Below are 21249 nucleotides of genomic sequence, written 5' to 3' on the forward strand. Positions count from 1 at the left end.
AAAATGTGAAACAATTTTTTGGAAAACAACAAAGTTTTGTTGTAGTTTTGAACAAATTTTGGAAACACAAACATTTTTTAAACGTGTGAACATTTTTCGAAAAACGAGAACACTTCAAGAAAATTTGAATGAGAATTGAAAAGGCGAACTTTTTTGGAAAATAGTACCATTTTTTGAAACTTGGAACAACATTGGAAGAAAGAAAAACTTATTTTGGATCTGTCAACAGTGTTTGATAAAGGAAGCATTCTTTTGTAACTCTGAACAAAATTTGACAACACGAGCATTATTTCAAATTGTGAACATTTTTTAAAAATATGAGCAAATTTTGAAACTCGAACATTTTTTGAGTTAATGGAAATAAGATTCAGAACGAGAATAAAACTATGAAATCTGAACATTTTGTGATTTTTGTCATTTATTAAGAAACATATCATGAAAATCAGAAATTCGGAACATTTTTAAATTTGAATTTATAATAAAAACAAGAAATTATATTGTTTTTTAATTTATTTAAAATAGGAAAATAGAAAAATAAAAGGCCACAAACACATTTTTAAATTTAAAATTCTAAAGAAATTAAGAAATTATATTGTTTTTTAAGTTATCATGAAAAATATTATTTTTGAAATTTTATATTATTTTCGTGAAACCTTCGTTGTCTTATGTACCCTCTTCATTTTTATAAAAAAAGTCACAAACATATGTTACAGATACCAAGATAAAAGTTAATACATGCTTTCGAAGATAGCTTTTCTTTTTATTTATTGAAACCATTAATACACTTCATGCATGCAAGCAAAGTGAGTGTAGGAAGTAGCTGATTGTCATTATGACTGCATGGATCAATGGTGTATCCAGCGGGTGTGCTGGGGGTGCCATGGAACACCCAGATTTTTGGAATATATATTTTTACCATGTGAAAATTGCTGATTTTCAAGGCCCACAATTAAAATAGATCTCAATTTTTTTGAAGTGTGTGCACCCTCCAGTTTATTTCTAGGTCCGCCACTGGCATGGATGAAGACTTAAATAGGTTACTAGTGTGAGAAAATATCATTAATGTTTTCCTCAGTTATTATTGATGGACTTGTATAGATGCAAAATATATATTTTATAGTGGCTTTGTATAAGTATAAATGGAGGGAGTATTTGGAGAGGTATGTAAAAACAAAATGTATTTGGAGAGGATACCGGGCCTAAAGTCCCAACACTACACTCCGGCCCGGTTGGTTTGGTCTCGATCGAATTCCTCCCAGGCCTGTTCAGTACCCCACGTCACGAATGCACCAAGTCCGGCCACTGTCCGGCAGTCACCACCGCGCCGCAAGCTCTCCGCATGCCGCCTCTGTCCTTTGCGCTCCACCGCGCGTTCTCCCTCCTCAACCGACTCGACTCCCCGCGCCACCTCCTGCAGGCCCACGCCTTCCTCCTCACCCGCGGCGGCCATCGCAACGCGCGACTCCTCTCGGCGCTCCTCCTCGCCTCTCTCCGCCTTCCTCTCCGCCTCCACGCCCTCGCGCTCCTCCGTCGAATACATCCCTCCGTATCCCTCAACGCTGCCGCCCGGATTCCCCACCTGCGTGGCACTCTCGGCCCGCAGCTCCACTCCATTGTCGTCCGTGCCGGGCTCGCCTCCGACGCTCACGTCTCGGCCAGTCTCATCCAGGCCTACTTCTCCTGTGCCTGCGCAGCCTCCGCGCGCAGTGTGTTCGATGAAACGGTCCACAAGGACATCTTCTGCTGGAACGTTACCATCTCGGGGTATGTCAAGTCCGGCAACCTGGACTGCGCGCGTCAGCTGTTCGATGTTATGCCACAGAGGAATGTCGTGTCATGGACGACCTTGATCGGAGCGTACGCGCAGATGAAACGGCCAGCACAGGCCGTCGAGATGTTCCGGAGGATGCAGGTGGAGGAGGCCATCGAGCCTGATGGGATAGCAATGCTGTCCGTGTTGTCGGCTTGTGGGGATCTCGGAGCGGTTGATTTGGGGGAATGGGTGCACAGGTTCATCGTGAAGCGGGGGTTATGCTGGCATATACCGCTGATGAATGCCATAATTGACATGTACCTCAAATGCGGGTGTGTTGCCAAGGCTGTGGAGGTGTTTGAGGGCATGGGGCACAAGAGCATTGTGACTTGGACGACGCTGGTCGCTGGATTTGCTTTGCATGGCCTCGGTTCCGAAGCTGTTGATATGTTCCGCCGGATGGAAAGGGAGAATGTGGCACCAAATGACATCACGTTTCTTGCCATCCTGTCAGCATGTAGCCATATCGGACTGACTGATTTGGGTCGCTGGTATTTCCAAATCATGGTATCTCACTACAGGATTAAGCCACGAGTTGAACATTATGGATGCATGGTCGATTTACTTGGTCGTGCTGGTTGTTTGATGGAAGCTCGAGACTTAGTTAAGGACATGCCTTTCAAGGCAAATGCAGCAATATGGGGAGCTCTTCTTGCTGCTGCTCGGACCCATGCTGATGCTGAGCTTGGGGAACAAGCCCTGGTGCATCTAATTGAGCTTGAGCCTCATAACAGTGGGAACTATATTCTCCTGTCTAATATTTATGCAGAACAGGAGAGGTGGGATGAAGTGAGCAAACTTCGCAAGGCAATGAGAGACGGGGGCTTAAGAAATGTACCAGGGGCAAGTTCTATTGAAGTTGGTGGTGTGGTTCATGAGTTCACTTCCAGAGATGGATCGCATCCTTGCTTACATAAGATACATAAAATATTGCGTGAGATCACCGCTGACATGAAATCCATCGGTTATGTTGCTGTGCTCCCCGAAGCACCGCATGATATTGAAGAAGGGTAAGACCGTAAGAGCATTCTTCGAAGAGCATATGCGGTGTGTGTGTACGGAAGGTCAAAATTCAGATAGTTGATTCTTGATGGGGTAGTCGTTGCATGAGCGATTTGTTCTCATGATGAGAACTAACCAAGCCTTTGAGCTTTGCTACAGATAAGGGTACCATCTACCAACTACCAGGAGCCCCTTACCTGCTATTAAGTGATCAGTTGTTTCCCCTGGCTTCTCCTTTTGTAGAATATACATGCCACTCCTTTTTGAATTTTAGGTAAACATATGTAAGATAGACCCAAAGTGGTCGGACCCTTTCCCGGACCCTGCGCAAGCGGGAGCTACGTGCACCGGGCTGCCTTTTTTTTATATGTAAGATAGTACTTTAAGTTACTGTTCCGCAAAAGCCCTTATTGCATGCTTTACCTTGACATGTACTTAAATCAGCTAGCTAAATACGATCTCTGAATTAATATAGTGCAGTTTCATCTTTACACACTGTAAGAGCAACTCCAACCAGCCGACCCAAACGGACGGCGATTTTGTCCGCTTTTCGTCCGTTTGGGTCGTCCGCTCGCTTTAGGATTTGGGTCGACAATGCGCCCAACGCGCAGATCCATATTTGTCTGCCTGGCCGGCTAGCCGCCAGTTTTTAACAAATACAAACATTTTGCATATTTTTCAAAAGCAAATGAAATAGCATAGTTCCACAACCGAAATAAAATATAGCAAAGTTTTTACAAGCCTAATAAAAATTAAATTGTCTGAAAAAGATATATCTATTGGTTGCCAACATGATCCCACATATGATCAACCAAATCATCTTGCAACTGAATATGAGTTTCCCAATCACGCATTTCATGATGAAATTGGGTGAACTGTGCAAACGATGCCGCTCCTCCGCCATGCCGAGGCACCACATTGTCACCCTGAAACTCAAACCCTTGATCGTGGAGACATTCCGGGTGCTCATCCTCTACGATCATATTGTGCATGATCACACAAGCAGTCATCACTTCCCACAACTTCTTGGTGCTCCAAGTTCTACCAGGATACCGAACTATGCCCCATCGAGATTGCAGAACACCAAAGGCACACTCGACATCCTTCCTAGCACTTTCTTGTTCTTGGGCAAATCTTTTCCTCTTCTCTCCGACAGGGTTGGAGATTGTCTTCACAATAGTGGTCCACTATGGATAGATCACATCAGCTAGATAGTATCCTTTGTTGTAGTTGTGACCGTCGATGTTAACATTGACCGACGGGTTGTTGCCTTCGGCAAGCCTTGCAAACACCGGCGAACGTTGAAGCACGTCGATATCATTGTGTGATCCGGCCATGCCAAAGAAAGAGGGCCAGATCCAGAGATCTTGAGAGGCCACGACCTCAAGTGTGACAGTGCAAGCCTTGACATGGCCCTTGTACTGGCCTTGCCAAGCAAAAGGGTGGTTCTTCCACACCCAGTGCATGCAGTCTATGCTGCCAAGCATCCCTGGGAAGCTCCGGCTGGCATTGGTCACCAACAAGCGGACTGTGTCTGTAGCAGTCGGCTCTCTCAAGTACTCAGGACCAAACACTGCAACCACAACCTTGTAGAATCTGTACAACGACTCTAGGCACGTAGACTCACTCATACGGACGTACTCATCGATAAGATCATCGGGTACTCCGTAAGCAAGCATCCGGATAGCTGCAGTGCATTTCTCATAAGATGAGAATCCAATCTTTCCAATGGCATCCTGATAAGATGTTTGAACAGCGGATTGGTTGTGTCAAAGTAGTCCTTTCATAGAAGGAAATGTCCGCTCTCTCGGTTGCGATTCGACGCCGGAACATGCCCCGAAATCGAGCCCCGGAACAACGGCCGCTTCCTATTAAGGTGGTCATGGACCAACACGACAAGCAACATCTCCTCATCGTCGGAGTCACACAGAACATTATGGAAAAAGAACTCGTCGGCACAGTCCATTTGTACCTTGAGGCAAACTGTCGAACAACTTACGGGCGTGGACGACGAAGCTGACCGGTGACGTCGGATTGGGGTCGGGGAAGTTGCGGTGGCCTGGCGGCGATGTGGCCGGCGGCGTGGGTAGGTGTCGGCGTTTGGGGCCGAGGCACCGGAACTGGGCGGCGGGGGCGATGGGGTGGGGATGAGGCGAGGGCTAGCTGTCGGTAGGGGTGGAGAACGACCAATGTGCCATCGACTGGCGGGCCAGGGGAAGGAGTACGCGCGCGTCATCCGCGTCCGTTTTGTGTCCGCGCCGACCCAAATCGGGCTCAAAATTGGGTCAGGAATGGGTCCGCACGCGGACGAAAAGCGGACGCTCGTCCGTTTAGGTTGGCGCGTTGGGCCGAATTTTCTGTCCGCGCGGACCCAAACGGACGGCGGCGGACGAAATGGGTCGCCCCGTTGGAGTTGCTCTAACAGCTGCTGTTTCAGGATATGTCAAATTTCTCATTCATAGTTTGATCACTCTTACACTTGTTTACAACTTCCATTATATACCTAGAAGAATCCATCTGGCATCAAACCAACTGTTGCAGCAATGCAGCATCAGATCAGCAATTCAACTGCCGCTATGACAAACCGACAGTACATTTTCTGAAGTAGTGTACTCCCAAAAGTGACTACTACCTCTTACAAATAACGAGACTATGGTTACTTCAAAGTATCAAGCTTTGAAAGAACTCGTGCTCTAATCCAAGGCTGACAATGCCTAATCCTAGACGAACACAGCCCCATGCTGTTTGGAGAGCTTGAAAGAACTTTGTCAGCTTTCCTGTGCAAAACAGTAAAATCGGTAAACTATAGCCTCTGTAGGGACAATATGTACGTTGAAAGAAGTGTAGAAGTGGAAATTGAGACCACTAAAATTAATAACTATTTGTATGCTAATTGTGCAGTATGTGTTATATAATAATCTGGTAACAACACAAAGATTTACATCATTATTTCTATTAAGACGACAACAGCACAGCTAGTTTTTGTAGTATAACATAATTGCATTCATCATTATTTCATTAGTTATATAAACTATTATCCTATTAAGACTTGATTTGCTGAATTCACTGTTCTTCCTTCACAGAAAAGTCTAAACAACATCCTTAGATAACAATCATACAATCTCGTGTTTGTTTGAATTTCTTTTTATTATCATCCATAACTCAAGCTCTAGAATGCTTATTCTAGTTTCACTCTGAGATGCTGACTCTATAGCTCAGTTATTGGTTGTTCAGTTATTTGTTTGAACAGTGAACAATGAAGCTTACAACTTTGCCATAGATTTTTTCAACAGTCTACTATCTAAGCAGCAGTTACAGTAAACTACACATGGTCAACGAGTTTTTTCTAGTTTGTCTTAATGATGTTCTTCTTTGATTTTTTGCCTTCGATAGCTCGAGTACTTTTGCAGTAGAAGTACTATAAGAACCGTCGTACTATTGTCTTTCCTCAATCTGCCTTACCATTGCTAAATGAAGATGGTGGGTAAGAGGGAGAAAACAGGTCTAGGCCACATATAATTTAGGTTAAACCATCTGCAGGTGTTTGTAATAACTTGAGTAGATGTGGATACAGCAAAGTTTATTTATGTTAATGCATATGAAAGCGTCATGTGACTGGAATTTTGATCTTTTTGCCCACATTTGTTTTCTAAATATTCTACTTCTGTATATGCATACTCTAACTTTGTTTATGCCAAGCCATTCTCCTACATTGATTCCAAGTTTATAAGATATAACATCAACCGATCCAGATGTACTAGATGTATAATGCCCTTTTGTTGTCCAATACATTATCCCAAAAGCATATTCTCCAATGGTAGACAACATTACCTATGCCGTGTTCCTCTTCGTGGGACCTGATTTCAGGACTTGTTCTTACATCAGATTCTGGCAGCTTTAGCATGCAACCATCCAGCTTTTCTTGAAGAGATCTTCTGGATCTCCCCTGATATGCAAGATTTTCATTCATATGTTTCTTCGTCTCGTTGGTGCTGCAATGTTCGCTTGATGGAGGACTGCATAATTCTGCCGTGGCAAAATGATTAACTGCCTTGGATCGCTTAATATCCTTTGCATCAAGTGGTGGGGGTTGTAGGGTTGGTTCACTTTCTTCGTCCAGTGCTTGCTGACAACCTTTAGTCCTTTCAATCTTAATTGGTGAAGGAATATTGAAAGTTTCTTGTTCAGTTACATTGGGAACAGTTGGAACCCTTTTACTTTGGCATGTGCCAGCACTTTGAAGTATTTGTTGGTGGATCCAATTATCAATGTCTATAATGCTCCTTTCTTCAGTTTTGTTCTGTATATTCTCTGATTCTGTAAGTTGCCATTCTTTGAAGGAAATGACTTGACCCTGTGATGGTTTGTCATGTTCTGAGAAAATCACCTGTTTGATCTCGTACTCTGATGCATCTTGGCTACATTCAGTCCCATCTTGTATGCTTGGTGTCCAATTGATGTCACTTGTCATGGAGATACTGCAATCAGAACTGCATTCTGACTGCCAAGTATCGGCATTTACTGGAAACCTTACAGATTCTGCATAGACGGAAGAAGGCCTTCTCTTTGGTGGCACTGGTGGTTTCATCCTGTTAATGCTAGGAACACTGTTATTTAAGCCTATCCTGTGCTGGCTAGCAGCAGTTGGCTTCATGAACCTTGGTAACCCACGTGGAACTTCTCTGTGATTCTTCAGATTCCTTACATTGTTTGACATGTCAATCTTCATCTCCTGAGTGGATGGATGTGAAGTTACGAAATTTGTGCTAGCAGATGTCTGAGGCCCTCTCAAATGTTCCACTGTATCCTCAAGCTTCTTAATTTCTCTTCTAATATTTTCACATTCTTGTTCCAAATTACTGACAGTCTGTTCTAACTCCTTTAAGAGATGTTCCTTCCTTGTTTTTACCTCCTGATTGACATCAAAATATTATTTATCTTGTAGCAAGAGTGTTATCAAGTAGTAGATAAAAACTTAAACCCACATCTAAAATAGTTGGGTTACTCGTGGTGTATGCATGAATGCATACCATTGTGTTAATTTCTGGAATGTTCATTAATTTGACAGATCTAGATGACCTCATATCTGCTGAGTTATCATTTTATCAATCGAAATGTTTTGGCATTAGCTTAGCATTGACTAAACCACACAATGCTTGACTCATAGGCTCATAGAAATGATGAATACCATTATCTTTTTTCTTGGATGTATATTCATCTTAGTGATAATTGCAGAAACTTACTGGCGATTCTTCACTTTCTAGACGGATACTTCTCACTCTTGTTGCAAAACCCAAGGTACAAATGGTCTCGCACAAATCATTCTCATTTGGTCTAATATGGACAAGCATCAATGTTTTGGACTCGCATCCTGTGAACATGAATGCAGCATCGTGAGCTACATGAAATCTAGGTTTATAAAGCAATAATGTAAAAGCTTCCTTCAGAACATTCAGTGAGGCTTTGTTTACCTAGAGAATCTCTCAAAACTTGCGTAAGCTTACTATTCCTGCAAAATCAAAGAAGTGGAAAGTATCACTGTCTTCAACTTTAACAGTAAAATAACAATCATTTGTGCCAACTGCCAAACATGAGCATGATGAATTTCACATACCTGTAAGGTACATGAGGTTTTTTAGTCTGTAATGCATCAATCACATCCCCTAGGGCTGACAATGACAAATTTATGGCTTTGCCTTCCTTCAGCCTTTTACCAGTTGCTTTAGTCTTTACAAGTCTTTCACTTCCACCTAGATCAATCATCCATATTTTGTTTCTTGCTTTTTTTCTCTCAGGTGCATCAAAGGAGGTCAATGAAATGCGAATCAAACTGTTGCATAAATGAATACAAAAAAAACATAAGCTTCAGGTTAGCAATCCATCCTTCCTGTTCTCTTCCTAAAATCAGTCATTTCTCTTTATACAAGCATAGTAGGGTTTAGTGAGCATTTGTTATCCCCTTCTGATTCAGGACCTCTTTTAGCAGTGCAACCATGGTTAATTTCTTCTCTTATGAAAAAGAACACATGCTTTCTTCAATAAAATAAATAAATACTTTACCAGTGAGATCTACTTGATGTAGAGTTAGCCATAGTGGAAGCTGTTGATCTAAGACGGGTCCCCACACCATATAATCTTTTCACTTCTTGAAAATTATTCACGGTAACTGCCACTAGATTTTCAATCTCAATGCCACCATCAGGATCCGTTTTAATAGAGAGGCTGTATGCAGAGATGCATTAAACAATTTCCTTATAGAAATAAAGAAACTGACAAGGGTGTGAAGATATACATAAATTAGTTTAACCTGCAGTATCTGAAAACATAAGAACTACCCAAGCAATTCATGTAGATCAGTAAATGATGTAAGATTCTCTTTCTCTTCCCTAAATAAAAAGATTCTATTTCCTAGGAAATGACTCTCTTTCATTTTGGTCTCGAATGGCTCTGTATCATTTTGGTCCTTAATAATGGCATTAAAAAAAGTAAAAGTTGGATTCTCCACACGTATTTCTTGATTGACTATATATTTATGGTATTTATAGTGTTCAAGAAATCATGATAATGTTCATATGGTTGGCTCTATTGCACCATTATGCAGCATAGGAACAAAACAAGTACTCTAAGCACTCTGACAAAATTAATCGATCTAAACAATACCATACTGACATGATATATATCTTCGTAAGTTCATATATTTACAGGCAGCCCTTTTAGTATTTGTGCCAAGAACCTACACATGCATTTCGGTTTGATCTGGAAAGCATAGTACCACAGTTGATACCTGACAGCCCCATGTCATTATACTGGAAAGAAGGGTACAACTTATCCAGAAATGGCATGCAACATGATTGAATCGTGTCCAACACATCTCCTTGAAATATCAAACAATAACTATAATACATTTTAGTTATATGGATTTAACATAATTAGACAACAGGCACCCAACTGACAGTTGTTACTTGTGCATTGCTGTTACTACATCACAGTCAAGATTCAGGAGCTGGTTCCAACTTTCGTCGTCTTCTACTTTCTACAAGTGGGTGTTCAGAACTAGCATATCTTGATATTTAGTAGTAATATGTATCTTTAGCTATTCTGGTAATAAACCATACGGTAAAAGGAACACCGTTATTTGAAAGCAGTCCTTCATTCTCTTTCCATCAAGTTTAGGCAATTACCTCGGAACATTCTTTAGCCCATTGTTCTTGCTTCCTGGAACTAGTAGATCTCGTAGGTTTCCCATATATATCTCGAGCATGCTGAAAGTGAACTGAAATCTGTTGTTGCTCTCTGAAGCTCGATCGAACAGTACTTGAATCCCACGTGGTATGACACCCAAGTCGGAGGGCTTTCCTTCCTAATTCATATGGTAATGGATTGTAAGTAAAACATTAGCCTTTCAGTCTGTTTGGGGTGTTTGAACTGTGAACTTTTCATTTATTTTTGTGTCTGGAAAGAGGGAGGGCATAAAAGTGGCGGATGTAAGTAAATCTTACCATTGTATAAGTTTTTCCACTGCCTGTCTGACCATAGGCAAATATGCAAACATTGTAGCCATCTATAGCTGATTTTATCACTGGTTCGACTTCAGAAAATACATCACCTGGAGAAGCAAACTATCTTCAATAGAATTGAATTCAAACAATCAAGAAAGGATGGCTCTCATTAAAATTCTGATGAAATACCTTGTGTTGAGCGTGGGTCGAAAACCTTATCGAACTTGTATTGCCTTATCTTGGTATCAGCAACTTTTAAGAAAACATTACTCTCATCAAGGGTGAACATGGTTCTGGAACTGTAACTTTCTTCATGGTTGAAAGGCCTCATACGACAGAACACCCTTATACTTCCTGAGGAATAAGGCATGATAATTAACAGATAACGAAACCCAGTTTTCTTTCTTGAAGTGTACTAACCAAACACAATTAAATTCCTGGGAGTAGTAAATTCGACAACAAAGTTCTACCTTTCAAATCCAAATAGTTATTTAGTGACTCTCTCTTCTGCAGTGTTTTCTGCTTTAGTTGGGCACCCAGTGAAACCATTTCATCTGTCATATGTTTAAAGAAGAAGAATAGTTTCAGCAATGTATGGAGGTTTTGAGGGCAAGAATTTGAAGTGCATACCTTGAATCTTTGCAACTTTAATGTCTAATTCTGTGTCATCACAGTGATCACACTCAAATACATTATGAGCTTCCTCTTCCATTACTTTCTGTGGTTTGATTGGTGTCAACTCCTTGAGGATGTGGGACACTGATTCAATCCAACCGGGTGTGAGGTACTTGTTGAACCCCTTAAGGGATGACAATGTGTCCGGTAGACTCTGCATGGTTTTCCCTGACTGCCCATCCATGTATGTTGCCTAGCAAGTTGTCACCAAGAAACAGGATTGATTATGGCTATCCTGCTGCTCCCGCTCCATTCTTTGCTGGTGACACCGCCTGCCATTTGGAATGAGATTCTCAAATTGTACAGAAAAGAAAACAGAGTGATACCATGTCAAAGTCAGATGTAATTCAAACTAGACTGTTTCCGCATGCCGAGTCCTCTTGTTTTATTTTCTAATCATTTTTCTGACCAAGTATTTCGTTGCAGTTAGACTCGAGAAGCATGCAAAAAGAATGATGCGAGAAATTTCAAGACACCACATCTATAGACCATATGAACGAGACATTGGTAGTTCATACCTGCACTTCCATACTACGTCAAATGGCTAGAGTGTGCGAGAGCTAAGGGAGTTGCCCTCGGCGGAGCCCATACATTGCTTAAATCCTTGTTGGAGTTCCCAGGTCTCTATCACTTTTCAAGGAAAAAGGTCAGTTCTACTTCAGAGTCGCCAACTACTACATTTCCCAGGTTAGATAAGACAGAGACCATCATCATGAAGCAAGGCAAAAGAAAGAATACATTGCTTATTCTTGCAGTATGACTCAAGTGTCAAAGAAGGCTTTCAAGCATTGGAAGAGAGGAAACTTTGCCATACCTCAATTCCTCAACTAGCTCTTTCGCCTCCAAGGCAGTCTATCGCCGTGTCACTATCGAAGATGCCAGCGCCCAACCACAAACCAGTGATTGCAATTCTACATCAGCATATGCAAGTGTGTTCTGGCTGTTTCGCCATTTTGAACCTTGACAGTAGAGTCCGCCATAGCTTCTACCTCCATAGAAAGTTCCTGCAGCTACAGATCAGTCAAGAGGACCTAGAGGTTGGAAATAACCATGTGGCTGCTGCTTCGACTGTCAAAAATGCACCATACCTGGTATCTTTTGGTCAAGGGAGCTCAAATCCAGTCAAAACCGATAGCAGCTTAGTAGCCCCTCTGTGTGTGCGTTTGAGTGTCTGCCTCAAGAGAGATGGAGAGGCAGGGGAGAGTGAGATAGAGGAACAGACAGAGAGACCGAGACAGAGGGAGGCGAGAGAGGGAAAGAGGTGATGGTGATTAAGTATGACAGATTCTGTGCTCTGGCGTATGGCGACAATATTTAATGGGTGGATGTTGTTTGGCAAATGAAATAATATCTCCTGTTCTGCTGTCATCGAGGAGCTCACCCACCATGTGCCATGCTGAGCTTTTCAGAGAGGCAGCTGCAGGTGGGTCTGCGCCTCAAAAATGTTGGGGCTCTCATCAATCTTGTGATCATCGCTCAAAACAAAAGGCCATGCTAGTATTTTTCAGCGAGCTCGTGCTACTGTGCTCGCAGCAGCACTATTCCCGATCATGTCAGCAGGAACTGATAGTGTGGTGCGTTCTGGCATTGGTTCATTCACGAGATACTCCCAGTCTTTGCTGATGAGTGATGACCATGTAGTACATATTTTCATCATATGCATGTATTCTTTTTTAACTCCGTTTGGACTTTCTATATATCGTATCATTGAACACTAGTCATTGGATTAGACAGCCTCACCAGTCAGTAGAGCCAGTCTTTTCTTATCTGGTTGTGATCATAAAATGATCTTGCAGTGTACATTACTGGTGCCTTCCATGGACCGTAGAGTAGAAATGAAGCAGCTACCCATGAATGTCTTGCAATATAATTCTTGTGTGCAGCTAGGTGTCTGTTGATAAAAAATGTCTCCTCCATTGAGGCAATTACAGTTTTAATTATTTTCTAGACAATCCAGTGAGGCAATTAAGCAAGGGCATACATGATTGTGTCGATATGTGGGTCTCAACAGGGAAATCTCACCGGTGGCCAACTCTGGACTAATAAATCACAAGGGACCACCACTCTTTTGGAGAGCTTTAGCTTGTCACCATCCTTAATTACCAAGGAATTGCATTGTATCCTTAATTACGAAAAGAGAGGAGAAATTACTGTGCAGAACCGACTACATATTGCTGGTACGCAAAGGGCACTGGTACTCTCTGAAAGTTTCCCCAACTGTGTAAGGACCTGTATTTGTTTTGTTTATTATGCATATTGCCATGTCTGTGACTGATCAAGCTCGGCCATTTCTTGGCACAGAAAACTGATAAATGATACACCAAGGATCTCTTTATAGATCCGGGGAGATAAGATGAACTGGAGGCGTGGCCATAAGAAATCGTATGATCATGAATAGTGTACTTGTGTACCCCTCTATGCATGGCCCAGAGTCTTCCTGGCTCCCTTGTCTCTCGCTGGCAAGCACGTTTGGAGCCCCAAGTGAGTAAAGACATGACCAGTTTTTTTTTCAAAGATAGGAAGAGGAAAGACACGAACATATTGATGGGCACATGTGGGATGGAGGATATGCCACCAAAATCGATGGACATCACACAAAGAGCAAAACAATAACCTTTAAGGGAAGTCGAAGTGACTTATTGAGACCATACCATGTCTTTAAAACAATAACATCAAGTAGAGAAGAATTGGAAGGTAACAAAAATGTCAGCACCAGCCCCAGGCTCATTTGGTGACATATCGGCAGTTGGAATGTTATATGTTTTTGCTTTTTTTAAACATATTTCCAATGATAGGCTGATATAAATTCTTTTATATCAGTAGCATGCATCTTTCTGTCAACCACCTTGTTAGCCTCATCAATGGATCTCTTTGGACCTTGCTAGCCAGCGAGAGTGGACCGAGGTGCATGCATATATGTTATTGTGAATTGCACGCACTTGGTGCCAGAGGTGCTTGCATTATAGTTTACGACATGCATCATGTATGTTGTTGGAGGGGATTTGTGGCAATGCAGGGGCGCCCCCCCCCCCCCCCCCAGCCGTCGAGCATGTGCCGCTGGCTGGCACAGTGCTAGAGGCTGCAGATGGCTTCGACGGGCTCTTCAACAACGCGGTGACCCAGCAGGTGCAGCAATGTAACGTCCAAGATGCGTCCCTACCCTTATTTTGGCATGAGGGCCTCGACAAGGATAGAAACGCATCCTGTCGTTTTACAAAAATGGGTATCGTTACAAATACATGTAAAGAAGAGATGAGTATATGGAATTGGCTTACACTCATCACAAGCTAATCATGATCATCTCAATACAAACATACATTCAATCACCATTCAGAAGAGCAGGGTCCGACTACGAACGAAAAGAAACGATAAAAACGACGTCCATCCTTGCTATCCCGGGCTACCGGCTTGAACACATCCTATGATTGACGAAGAAGAAGAACTTCAAATAGAACAATCATCGCGCTCACGTAAAAAATGTTGCTTTACCTGTACCTGCAACTAATATTGTAGTAATGTGAGCCACAGGGACTCAGCAATCTCATTTCCAAAGGTATCAATACTAGCAAAGCTTAATGGGGTGAGGTATGGTTAAGTGGTGAGGCTGCAGCAAGCACTAAGAATTTATTTGAGTGGCAAACTTATGAGTACAAGAATAAGAGGGGAGGGGGTGAACTACGCATAAACGGAATGGGTTAATAATGATCAAGAAATGATCCCGAACACCTACTTACGAGTCAAACATAACCCCACCGTGTCCTCTCTCAGATTAAGAACTCACGGGAAGAGACAGTCACGGTTAAGCACACAGTTGACATATTTTAATTAAGTTTACTTCAAGTTTGCTATGACTGTGTGTCAAACAAAGTTTCCAAGTTGCCACATAACCGCGGGCATGGCTCTCAGAAAGATTTAACCCTACAGGGGTGCTCCAACTAGTCCATCACAAACTACCACAAGCTGCATGAAATGACCTCAACCACGGAAGACCCGCAGTCTCCTTGGAAATTCCGATGGAAAAACTCAACCTCGAGATAGACAAAAGTATCCTTGGAATCCCGCGCACAAGATGTTTGATAAATGTAAAACAAATGCGGCAAGACCGCCCGACGTGGCGATGACCCTAATAAGAGTCGCGTATCTCGTTCTCAGGACACGTTGGATAAGCACATCATACAGTGGACTGATAGAAATTTTTGCCCCGGGTTGGTCCCACACACGGCTCTAGTTTGGACCAACACTCATGAGGAGCATTGGCCCGAGGGTTGATTAGTTATCCACGGGGTCCGGAAATTCCCTATGCAATTTTTATTAGTTATTAGGCAAATGTATTACCAATGTTGGGCCGTCCCAGAAGAATTTTATCCCAAAACAAAAATCAAGGGGGTCCCCATAACAACCACAAACATGTTAGGAGCGCTCAATTATGGAACATAGCACCGGTACACAAGTAACTAGGGTAGCAAAAGTGGAACCGAACACCGAGCTAGAAGGCCAAGACTTCAACCTTTTATCAAGTATATAGGTGCATTGCATTAAATAGCAATAATATTATGATATATCAAGGAACCCATGGTGTCACATGGGAGCAACTTGCACCCGCAACTAGCAATGCTATAAGAAGGGCTGAGCAACTGGTAACATAGCCAAACAAAGGTTTGCTGGGAGGTGGAGGGGGTTAGAGGCTTTTCATGGCAATGTTGGGAGGATGACACTAACAAGTGGTAGGCAGCAAGACATAGAGAGACATGGCGATAAAAACGAGACAACTAGCATAACAATGATAGTAGTGGTATATAGGGAAATGATCATCTTGCCTGAGATCCCGCTTGGAAGAAGAACAAATCCATGAAGTAGATGAACCGACGTAGTCGAACGAATCCTCACACTCCGAAGCGGTTCGGAACTCTATCGAGAAGAAACAATCCGGAAATAACAATCAACACATGATAAACACCACACCATATGCATGAAAAGATTCACAACACATGTGATGAATGCCGATTTAAATATGCATGACATGACGATGATAACAATCGAATGATACACATTAAGTGAAGCTCAATATGCAACGAGTTGCATATTGACGAAACTCCACACTAACATCATTTATTTTACTCTTGTTTAGGTACACGACCGTATTAAATGTTGTTAAACAAGGCAAGAGGTGATGCATAAATAAACTACACTATCTAGGCATTTTAAATGAGGTCGGAAACAACTTATAGTATTTCCAAAATGACCCCATATGTTAATTTCGAAATTAGTCCAGATCTGTACTAAATATGTTTTATATTTGTTAAACAGTAAAATAAAGTGGACCATGTGAATCTACACGTCATTCTAGTCGATTTACATATATAGATCATTTAAAACAAAGCTACGGTCTAAAAGATATGAGCAACGCAAGGTGATATGGTATGAATGTAAAATTTATGCAAATGACAACCGCAAACATGTTACAATAAGGGTGCAACTTGATATTGTGAAACTACATGAAATTCTAGACAAGTTTAAATGAGGCCGGAACAAAGAATAATAATTCTGGAAAGTCCCCATCTGCAAATTAAGATTTCAGTACGTTCTACCTATAACACAATTTTAGAGATGTTAAACACCAAAATAAATGCCACCATGTTGTTCTACACATTTTTCTAGTCAAGTTGCATATGTGGTCCATTTATTCGGAGCTACGGTTAATTAGTCATGAAATAGATCATTTTAACATGGTACTAATGCAAATTACATGAAAACATCAAGTTAAATATTTTTAACATGGTTGAAAGTTGGATGTTGTACAACTACACAAAATTCTAAGCATTTTTCATGTAGAAAGTTTTTAAATCCATTGCACGGTTATTTTTCTATGAAATAAAACATTTTAATATGGCATCATGCAAAACAATGCAAACAACATTTTTAAACATTTTAGCATGTGTGAAAGTGGGATATTATGAATCTACAAGAAATTATGTACATTTTATGTATCTAAAGTTTTTACATATGATGCATGCTTAATTAGATATTAGCATTTTTAAAACATGCATTTTTCTGTAATTATAAAATTCACTCATTAATTAGCAGAATTCACAGTAGCAGAAAAAAATGATACGGCCTAATCTTGCGATTGTTAAATAGCAACATAGTGCATAGGGTGCAATATAGAGGCACAGGCGAACTCGGCCAGGGGCTCACGAGAGCGGGCTAAAGGCCCAGGTTGGCTATTGTGGGGACGTGGGCCACGGGAGTGGCTGGGCTGTGGGTGGAGCTGTTGGACCGGCTAGGCCACACCGCGGCAAGGCGGCCCAGGCGCGGGGCAGGCCGACTGGGGCCTTAGCGCGGGACGAGGCCTGCTCGGTGTTGGAGGAAGCGGCCCATGCGAGGGTTACACGCGGCGAGTCATCCTCCTCCCGATCCCGCGTGTATCGAGAGAGGAGGGACGATGACGCCACGGCTTGGAACTCCGGCGGTTGGGATCGTGAGCCTTATGGCGAACGATAGATCTAAGGCCAGGGCGGATGGATCCGGCTGGGTTGGTGGTCCGGCGCGCATCCATCGTATCATGTGGTGGGAGAGAGAGAGAGCTCGGTTAGGGGAGAGAGAGCATGGGAGGAGGAGATGGACGACAAGGTTGGCCTTGTCGGAGAGGGTGCTCTGACAGACGGCGCTAGCGGAGCTCTCGCGAGGCAGCAGTGGGGCGCCGGGCAGAGAGGCGACGACAGTAGCGCACGGGCTCGGGGGCTCCTCGCCATGGCAGAGAGCTCGGGGAGGCGCCGGTTGACCCGGGCCTAGATGGGCTTGAGCGGGCTCAGTCCAGGCTCCACGGGCCAACGGCTAGAGGTGGGAGACAGTTTCGGAATCAAGCTGTGTGGACCAAAGGAAAGGTTCGAACACTTGGGTGCGCTTGCTCTTCTACCCTATTCTACCTCACGGCTTCACGGTGGCTCTACGGTAGTGCGAGCTAGGGAGATGAACTGAAAACACATGGCAGTTACCCAGGTTTGGGCCACCTTGCGGTGTGAAACCCTACTCCTGCTTGTGTTGGGATTGCTTGAGGTGCAAGATAGGTACAAACGTGGGTTCTTGCCCTAGCCCGTGGGTGAGGTTCGATCCCCTCTATGGAGGACATGCCTCTCCAATATATTGGCCTGGGTCCTCTTCCCCCGAAAACATTGGCGGGAAGGGTTTCCACAACAGCCATTTCAAAAGGGGACATGACTGCAATCTGCCCAGACAAAGGTGGTCTTCCCGTGCAAAAGCTCCTCTTCACGATGCACTAGTGGGCTCGGGGATGACCTCCATCCTGCGGGGCCTCCAGCTTTAGTCTCCTTGCACCGAATGGGAAACCCTTGGGGTCACTTAGGGAGCACGTCAGCCATCCCGACTTACTTAGCACGGAAGGGGAAACCCCCATACGCAATCGCTGGCATCGCTCCTGCGCAGCTTGCGCGGCCTGCCTCACTCACATGAAGGAGCTGGGTCGTGGGACCCAGCCAAGTCGCCTTCGGTGGGCTCGCTCCGTGGGGGCCTCAGGGGAAAACCTCGCGACGAGTGCCCTCCCGGGGCCCTTGGCAACGATCTTCAAACGATCACCTCGCGAGGCACAGGCCCTCGTGAGGGTTCTCCTTTCCGGTCTCGCCGATGGTCCAAGCCAGGCTTATCCCGCCGCGTCGCGTCTGGGGCCGTAGGTCGACAGGCCTGGGTACCCTCGATCCTAGCGGGGCGATAGTAGCCCCCGGGCCCGCATTGGGCATGCCTCCTCCCAACAAGAGGGGCGAGGTGATGTGGGCCCCAACAGTCAGCAAGACAGGCTCGATGCGTGGCGTACGGCGCGACGTGGAGCCCTTCCTTCCCGCGATGCTTCGGCAACCGCCCCATGCGGGCAGCGGCAGAGCATGTGTGCCACGCCCGCTATCATTGCTCCCGATCGACGACATCCATCCACGCCATTTTTCCTGCGAAGACAGACAACTGTGGGGTACGAGGCGACGCAAGCCGAAACTGCCCATGGGCCAACCACGGCACGTGGCGCACGTCGCCACTACTCCCACAATGCCTCGGGTGCCATGATCATGGCTATAAGACGACCACCCCCGGGACGTGCCACCACACCGCTTCTTCCTTCTTCCTGCTCCCGTGCCGCTCCTCCATCCTTGTGCAAACGCCGCCTCCTTTCTTCCCCTTCTTGTTCCATGGCGACTGGTAGGGGGGGTTCCTGGGGACGAGGCGCGTGATATGTCTCCAACGTATCTATAGTTTATGAAGTATTCATGCCATGTTTACAACAATTTTATATGATTTTATTAGAACTAACCCGGACTGATGATGTTTTCAGCAGAACTACCATGGTGTCATTTTTGTGCAGAAATAAAAGTTCTCGGAATGGGATGAAAATTTACAGAGAATATTTTTGGAAAATATAAAAAATACTGGAGCGAAGCGCTGGGCCACGAAGTGGACCAGGAGGTCACAAGCCTGCCGTGCGCGTCCACCCCCCTGGCCGTGGCCCTATGGCTTGTGTCCTTCTCGGGAACCTTCCTGGCGTGATACCGACGCCAAAAATTCCTATAAATACTAAAACCCCAGAAAAAAAAACCTAGATCGGGAGTTCCTCCGCCGCAAGCCTCCAGAGCCACGAAAAACCAATCAGGAGCCCGTTCTGGCACCCTACCTGAGGGGGAAACCATCATCGGAGGCCATCTTCATCATCCCGGCGGTCTCCATGACGAGGAGGGAGTATTTCACCCTCGGGGCTGAGGGTATGCACCAGTAGCTATGTGTTTGATCTCTCTCTCTTTTTCGTGTTCTTGAGATGGCACGATCTTGATGTATCGTGAGCTTTATTAATATAGACGAATCACATGGAGTTTTCCCCTCACTATCTTCTTGTGATGAATTGAGTTTTCCCTTTGAAGTTTTCTTATTGGATTGAGTCTTTAAGGATTGGAGAACACCTTATGTATGTCTTGCGATGGGATATTCGTGGTGACAATAGGGTGTTCTATCGATCCATTTGATGTATGTTTTGGTGGTCAACTTGCGGGTTCCATGACCTTGGAATCTATGCATGGGGGTTGGCACATCTTGTTGCCTTGACTCTCCGGTAGAAACTTTGGGGCACTCTTTGAAGTTCTTTGTGCTGGATTGAACATAAGAATCTGAAATTGTGTGATGCATATCGTTTAATCAAGCCCATGGGTACTTGTGGTGACATTGGAGTATAAAGGTCACATTAGGGATTTGGTTGATGTGTATCTTAAGGTGTTATTTTAGTACGAACTCTAGGGCTGTTCGTGACACTTATAGGGATAGCTCATAAGATTGATCGAAAAAGATAACTTTGAGGTGGTTTCGTACCCTACAATAATTTCTTCGTTTTTTCTCCGCTATTTGTGACTTTGGAGTGAACTCTTTGTCACACGTGAGGGATTTATATATGATTCAAATATGTTAGTATTGTTGAGAGAACTTGCACTAGCGAAAGTATGAACCCTAGGCCTTGTTTCTAAGCATTGCAATACCGTTTGTGCGCATTTTTATCATTAGTTACCTTGCTGTTTTTATATTTTCAGATTACAAAAACCTATATTTACCATCCATATTACACTTGTCTCACCATCTCTTCGCTGAACTAGTGCACCTATACAATTTACCATTGTATTGGGTGTGTTGGGGACACAAGAGACTCTTTGTTATTTGATTGCAGGGTTGCTTGAGAGAAACCATCTTCATCCTACGCCTCCCACGGATTGATAAACCTTAGGTCATCGACTTGAGGGAAACTTGCTATTGTCCTACAAAACTCTACGCTTGGAGGCCCAACACGAGCCTACAAGAAGAAGGTTGTGTAGTAGACATCAACACGCGCGAAGACTTCAGGGCCTTGGCCGGCCCCACAATGGGGATGCTGGGCCGCCAACGATGAGTAAGTACACCACCGCTATCACTTCTTCTCGTGTGTCTCGCTTGGTGTGATGAATCTTGATTGCTGGAACTTTCAGAGCGCCCGCGCCCTAGAGGCGTCGTGTGAATCCACTGGGGCATCCCACGCACCGCCTTCTGGGGAGGCCTCCTCCTCACGTGGCCTCATGAGGGCCCATGGGACCCGCAGCCTCCTCCGGGGCGCTGACCCAACCCTGGGAGCGCGTGACCCAACTTGCCATGTCTACCCCTCGAGGCACCGGGCATGAGGTGGCTCCGAACCGCAGCAAACTCGCTCGATAGGAGGATCGCGTGCAACTCAGGTGTGAAGCACTCGAG

At 44.2% G+C, this 21249-nt stretch overlaps 2 protein-coding genes across 6 annotated transcripts; one reads left to right on the forward strand and one right to left on the reverse strand.

Annotated features, from left to right (window-relative positions):
• Positions 1 to 1294: 1294 nt before the first annotated feature.
• On the forward strand, positions 1295 to 3306 carry LOC123439767 (pentatricopeptide repeat-containing protein At5g56310-like). The gene has a single exon (XM_045116445.1). It carries the CDS (start codon positions 1340 to 1342, stop codon positions 2825 to 2827), a length of 1488 nt encoding a protein of 495 aa, XP_044972380.1. The 5' UTR covers positions 1295 to 1339; the 3' UTR covers positions 2828 to 3306.
• A 1940-nt stretch (positions 3307 to 5246) lies between these two features.
• LOC123443421 (kinesin-like protein KIN-14B) lies at positions 5247 to 12855 on the reverse strand. 5 transcript variants are annotated; one of them, XM_045119778.1, is made up of 14 exons: positions 12078 to 12855; positions 11804 to 11974; positions 11508 to 11619; positions 10945 to 11261; positions 10785 to 10868; positions 10504 to 10668; positions 10315 to 10421; positions 9997 to 10175; positions 8876 to 9037; positions 8430 to 8645; positions 8287 to 8324; positions 8059 to 8186; positions 6647 to 7727; positions 5247 to 5592 (listed from the first exon to the last, which is right to left on the reverse strand). In XM_045119778.1, the coding sequence occupies exons 4-14, from the start codon at positions 11171 to 11173 to the stop codon at positions 5477 to 5479; spliced, it is 2505 nt and encodes an 834-aa protein (XP_044975713.1). In that variant the 5' UTR covers positions 11174 to 11261; positions 11508 to 11619; positions 11804 to 11974; positions 12078 to 12855; the 3' UTR covers positions 5247 to 5476. The 5 variants fall into 5 exon arrangements, with proteins under 5 accessions (XP_044975713.1, XP_044975714.1, XP_044975711.1 ...); XM_045119779.1 differs by having other exon boundaries at positions 11508 to 11613; positions 11804 to 11993; XM_045119776.1 differs by having other exon boundaries at positions 11804 to 11993.
• Positions 12856 to 21249: the final 8394 nt, after the last annotated feature.

This window comes from Hordeum vulgare, chromosome 3H (genome assembly GCF_904849725.1).
Source record: "Hordeum vulgare subsp. vulgare chromosome 3H, MorexV3_pseudomolecules_assembly, whole genome shotgun sequence".
In the NCBI taxonomy this organism is placed as follows: Eukaryota; Viridiplantae; Streptophyta; class Magnoliopsida; order Poales; family Poaceae; genus Hordeum; species Hordeum vulgare.

Bases quoted from the DNA above. Each gene is read 5' to 3' on its own strand.
- LOC123439767 (XM_045116445.1), top strand. From the start codon at position 1,340: ATGCCGCCTCTGTCCTTTGCGCTCCACCGCGCGTTCTCCCTCCTCAAC.
- LOC123443421 (XM_045119778.1), bottom strand. From the start codon at position 11,173: ATGGATGGGCAGTCAGGGAAAACCATGCAGAGTCTACCGGACACATTG. The intron at 9,038-9,996 runs GTAATTGCCTAA...CTCTGCATACAG, and splicing joins GGGCTAAAGAATGTTCCGAG to CCTCTCTATTAAAACGGATC. The intron at 5,593-6,646 runs GTAATGTTGTCT...TGTTTTGCACAG, and splicing joins CGAAGAGGAACACGGCATAG to GAAAGCTGACAAAGTTCTTT.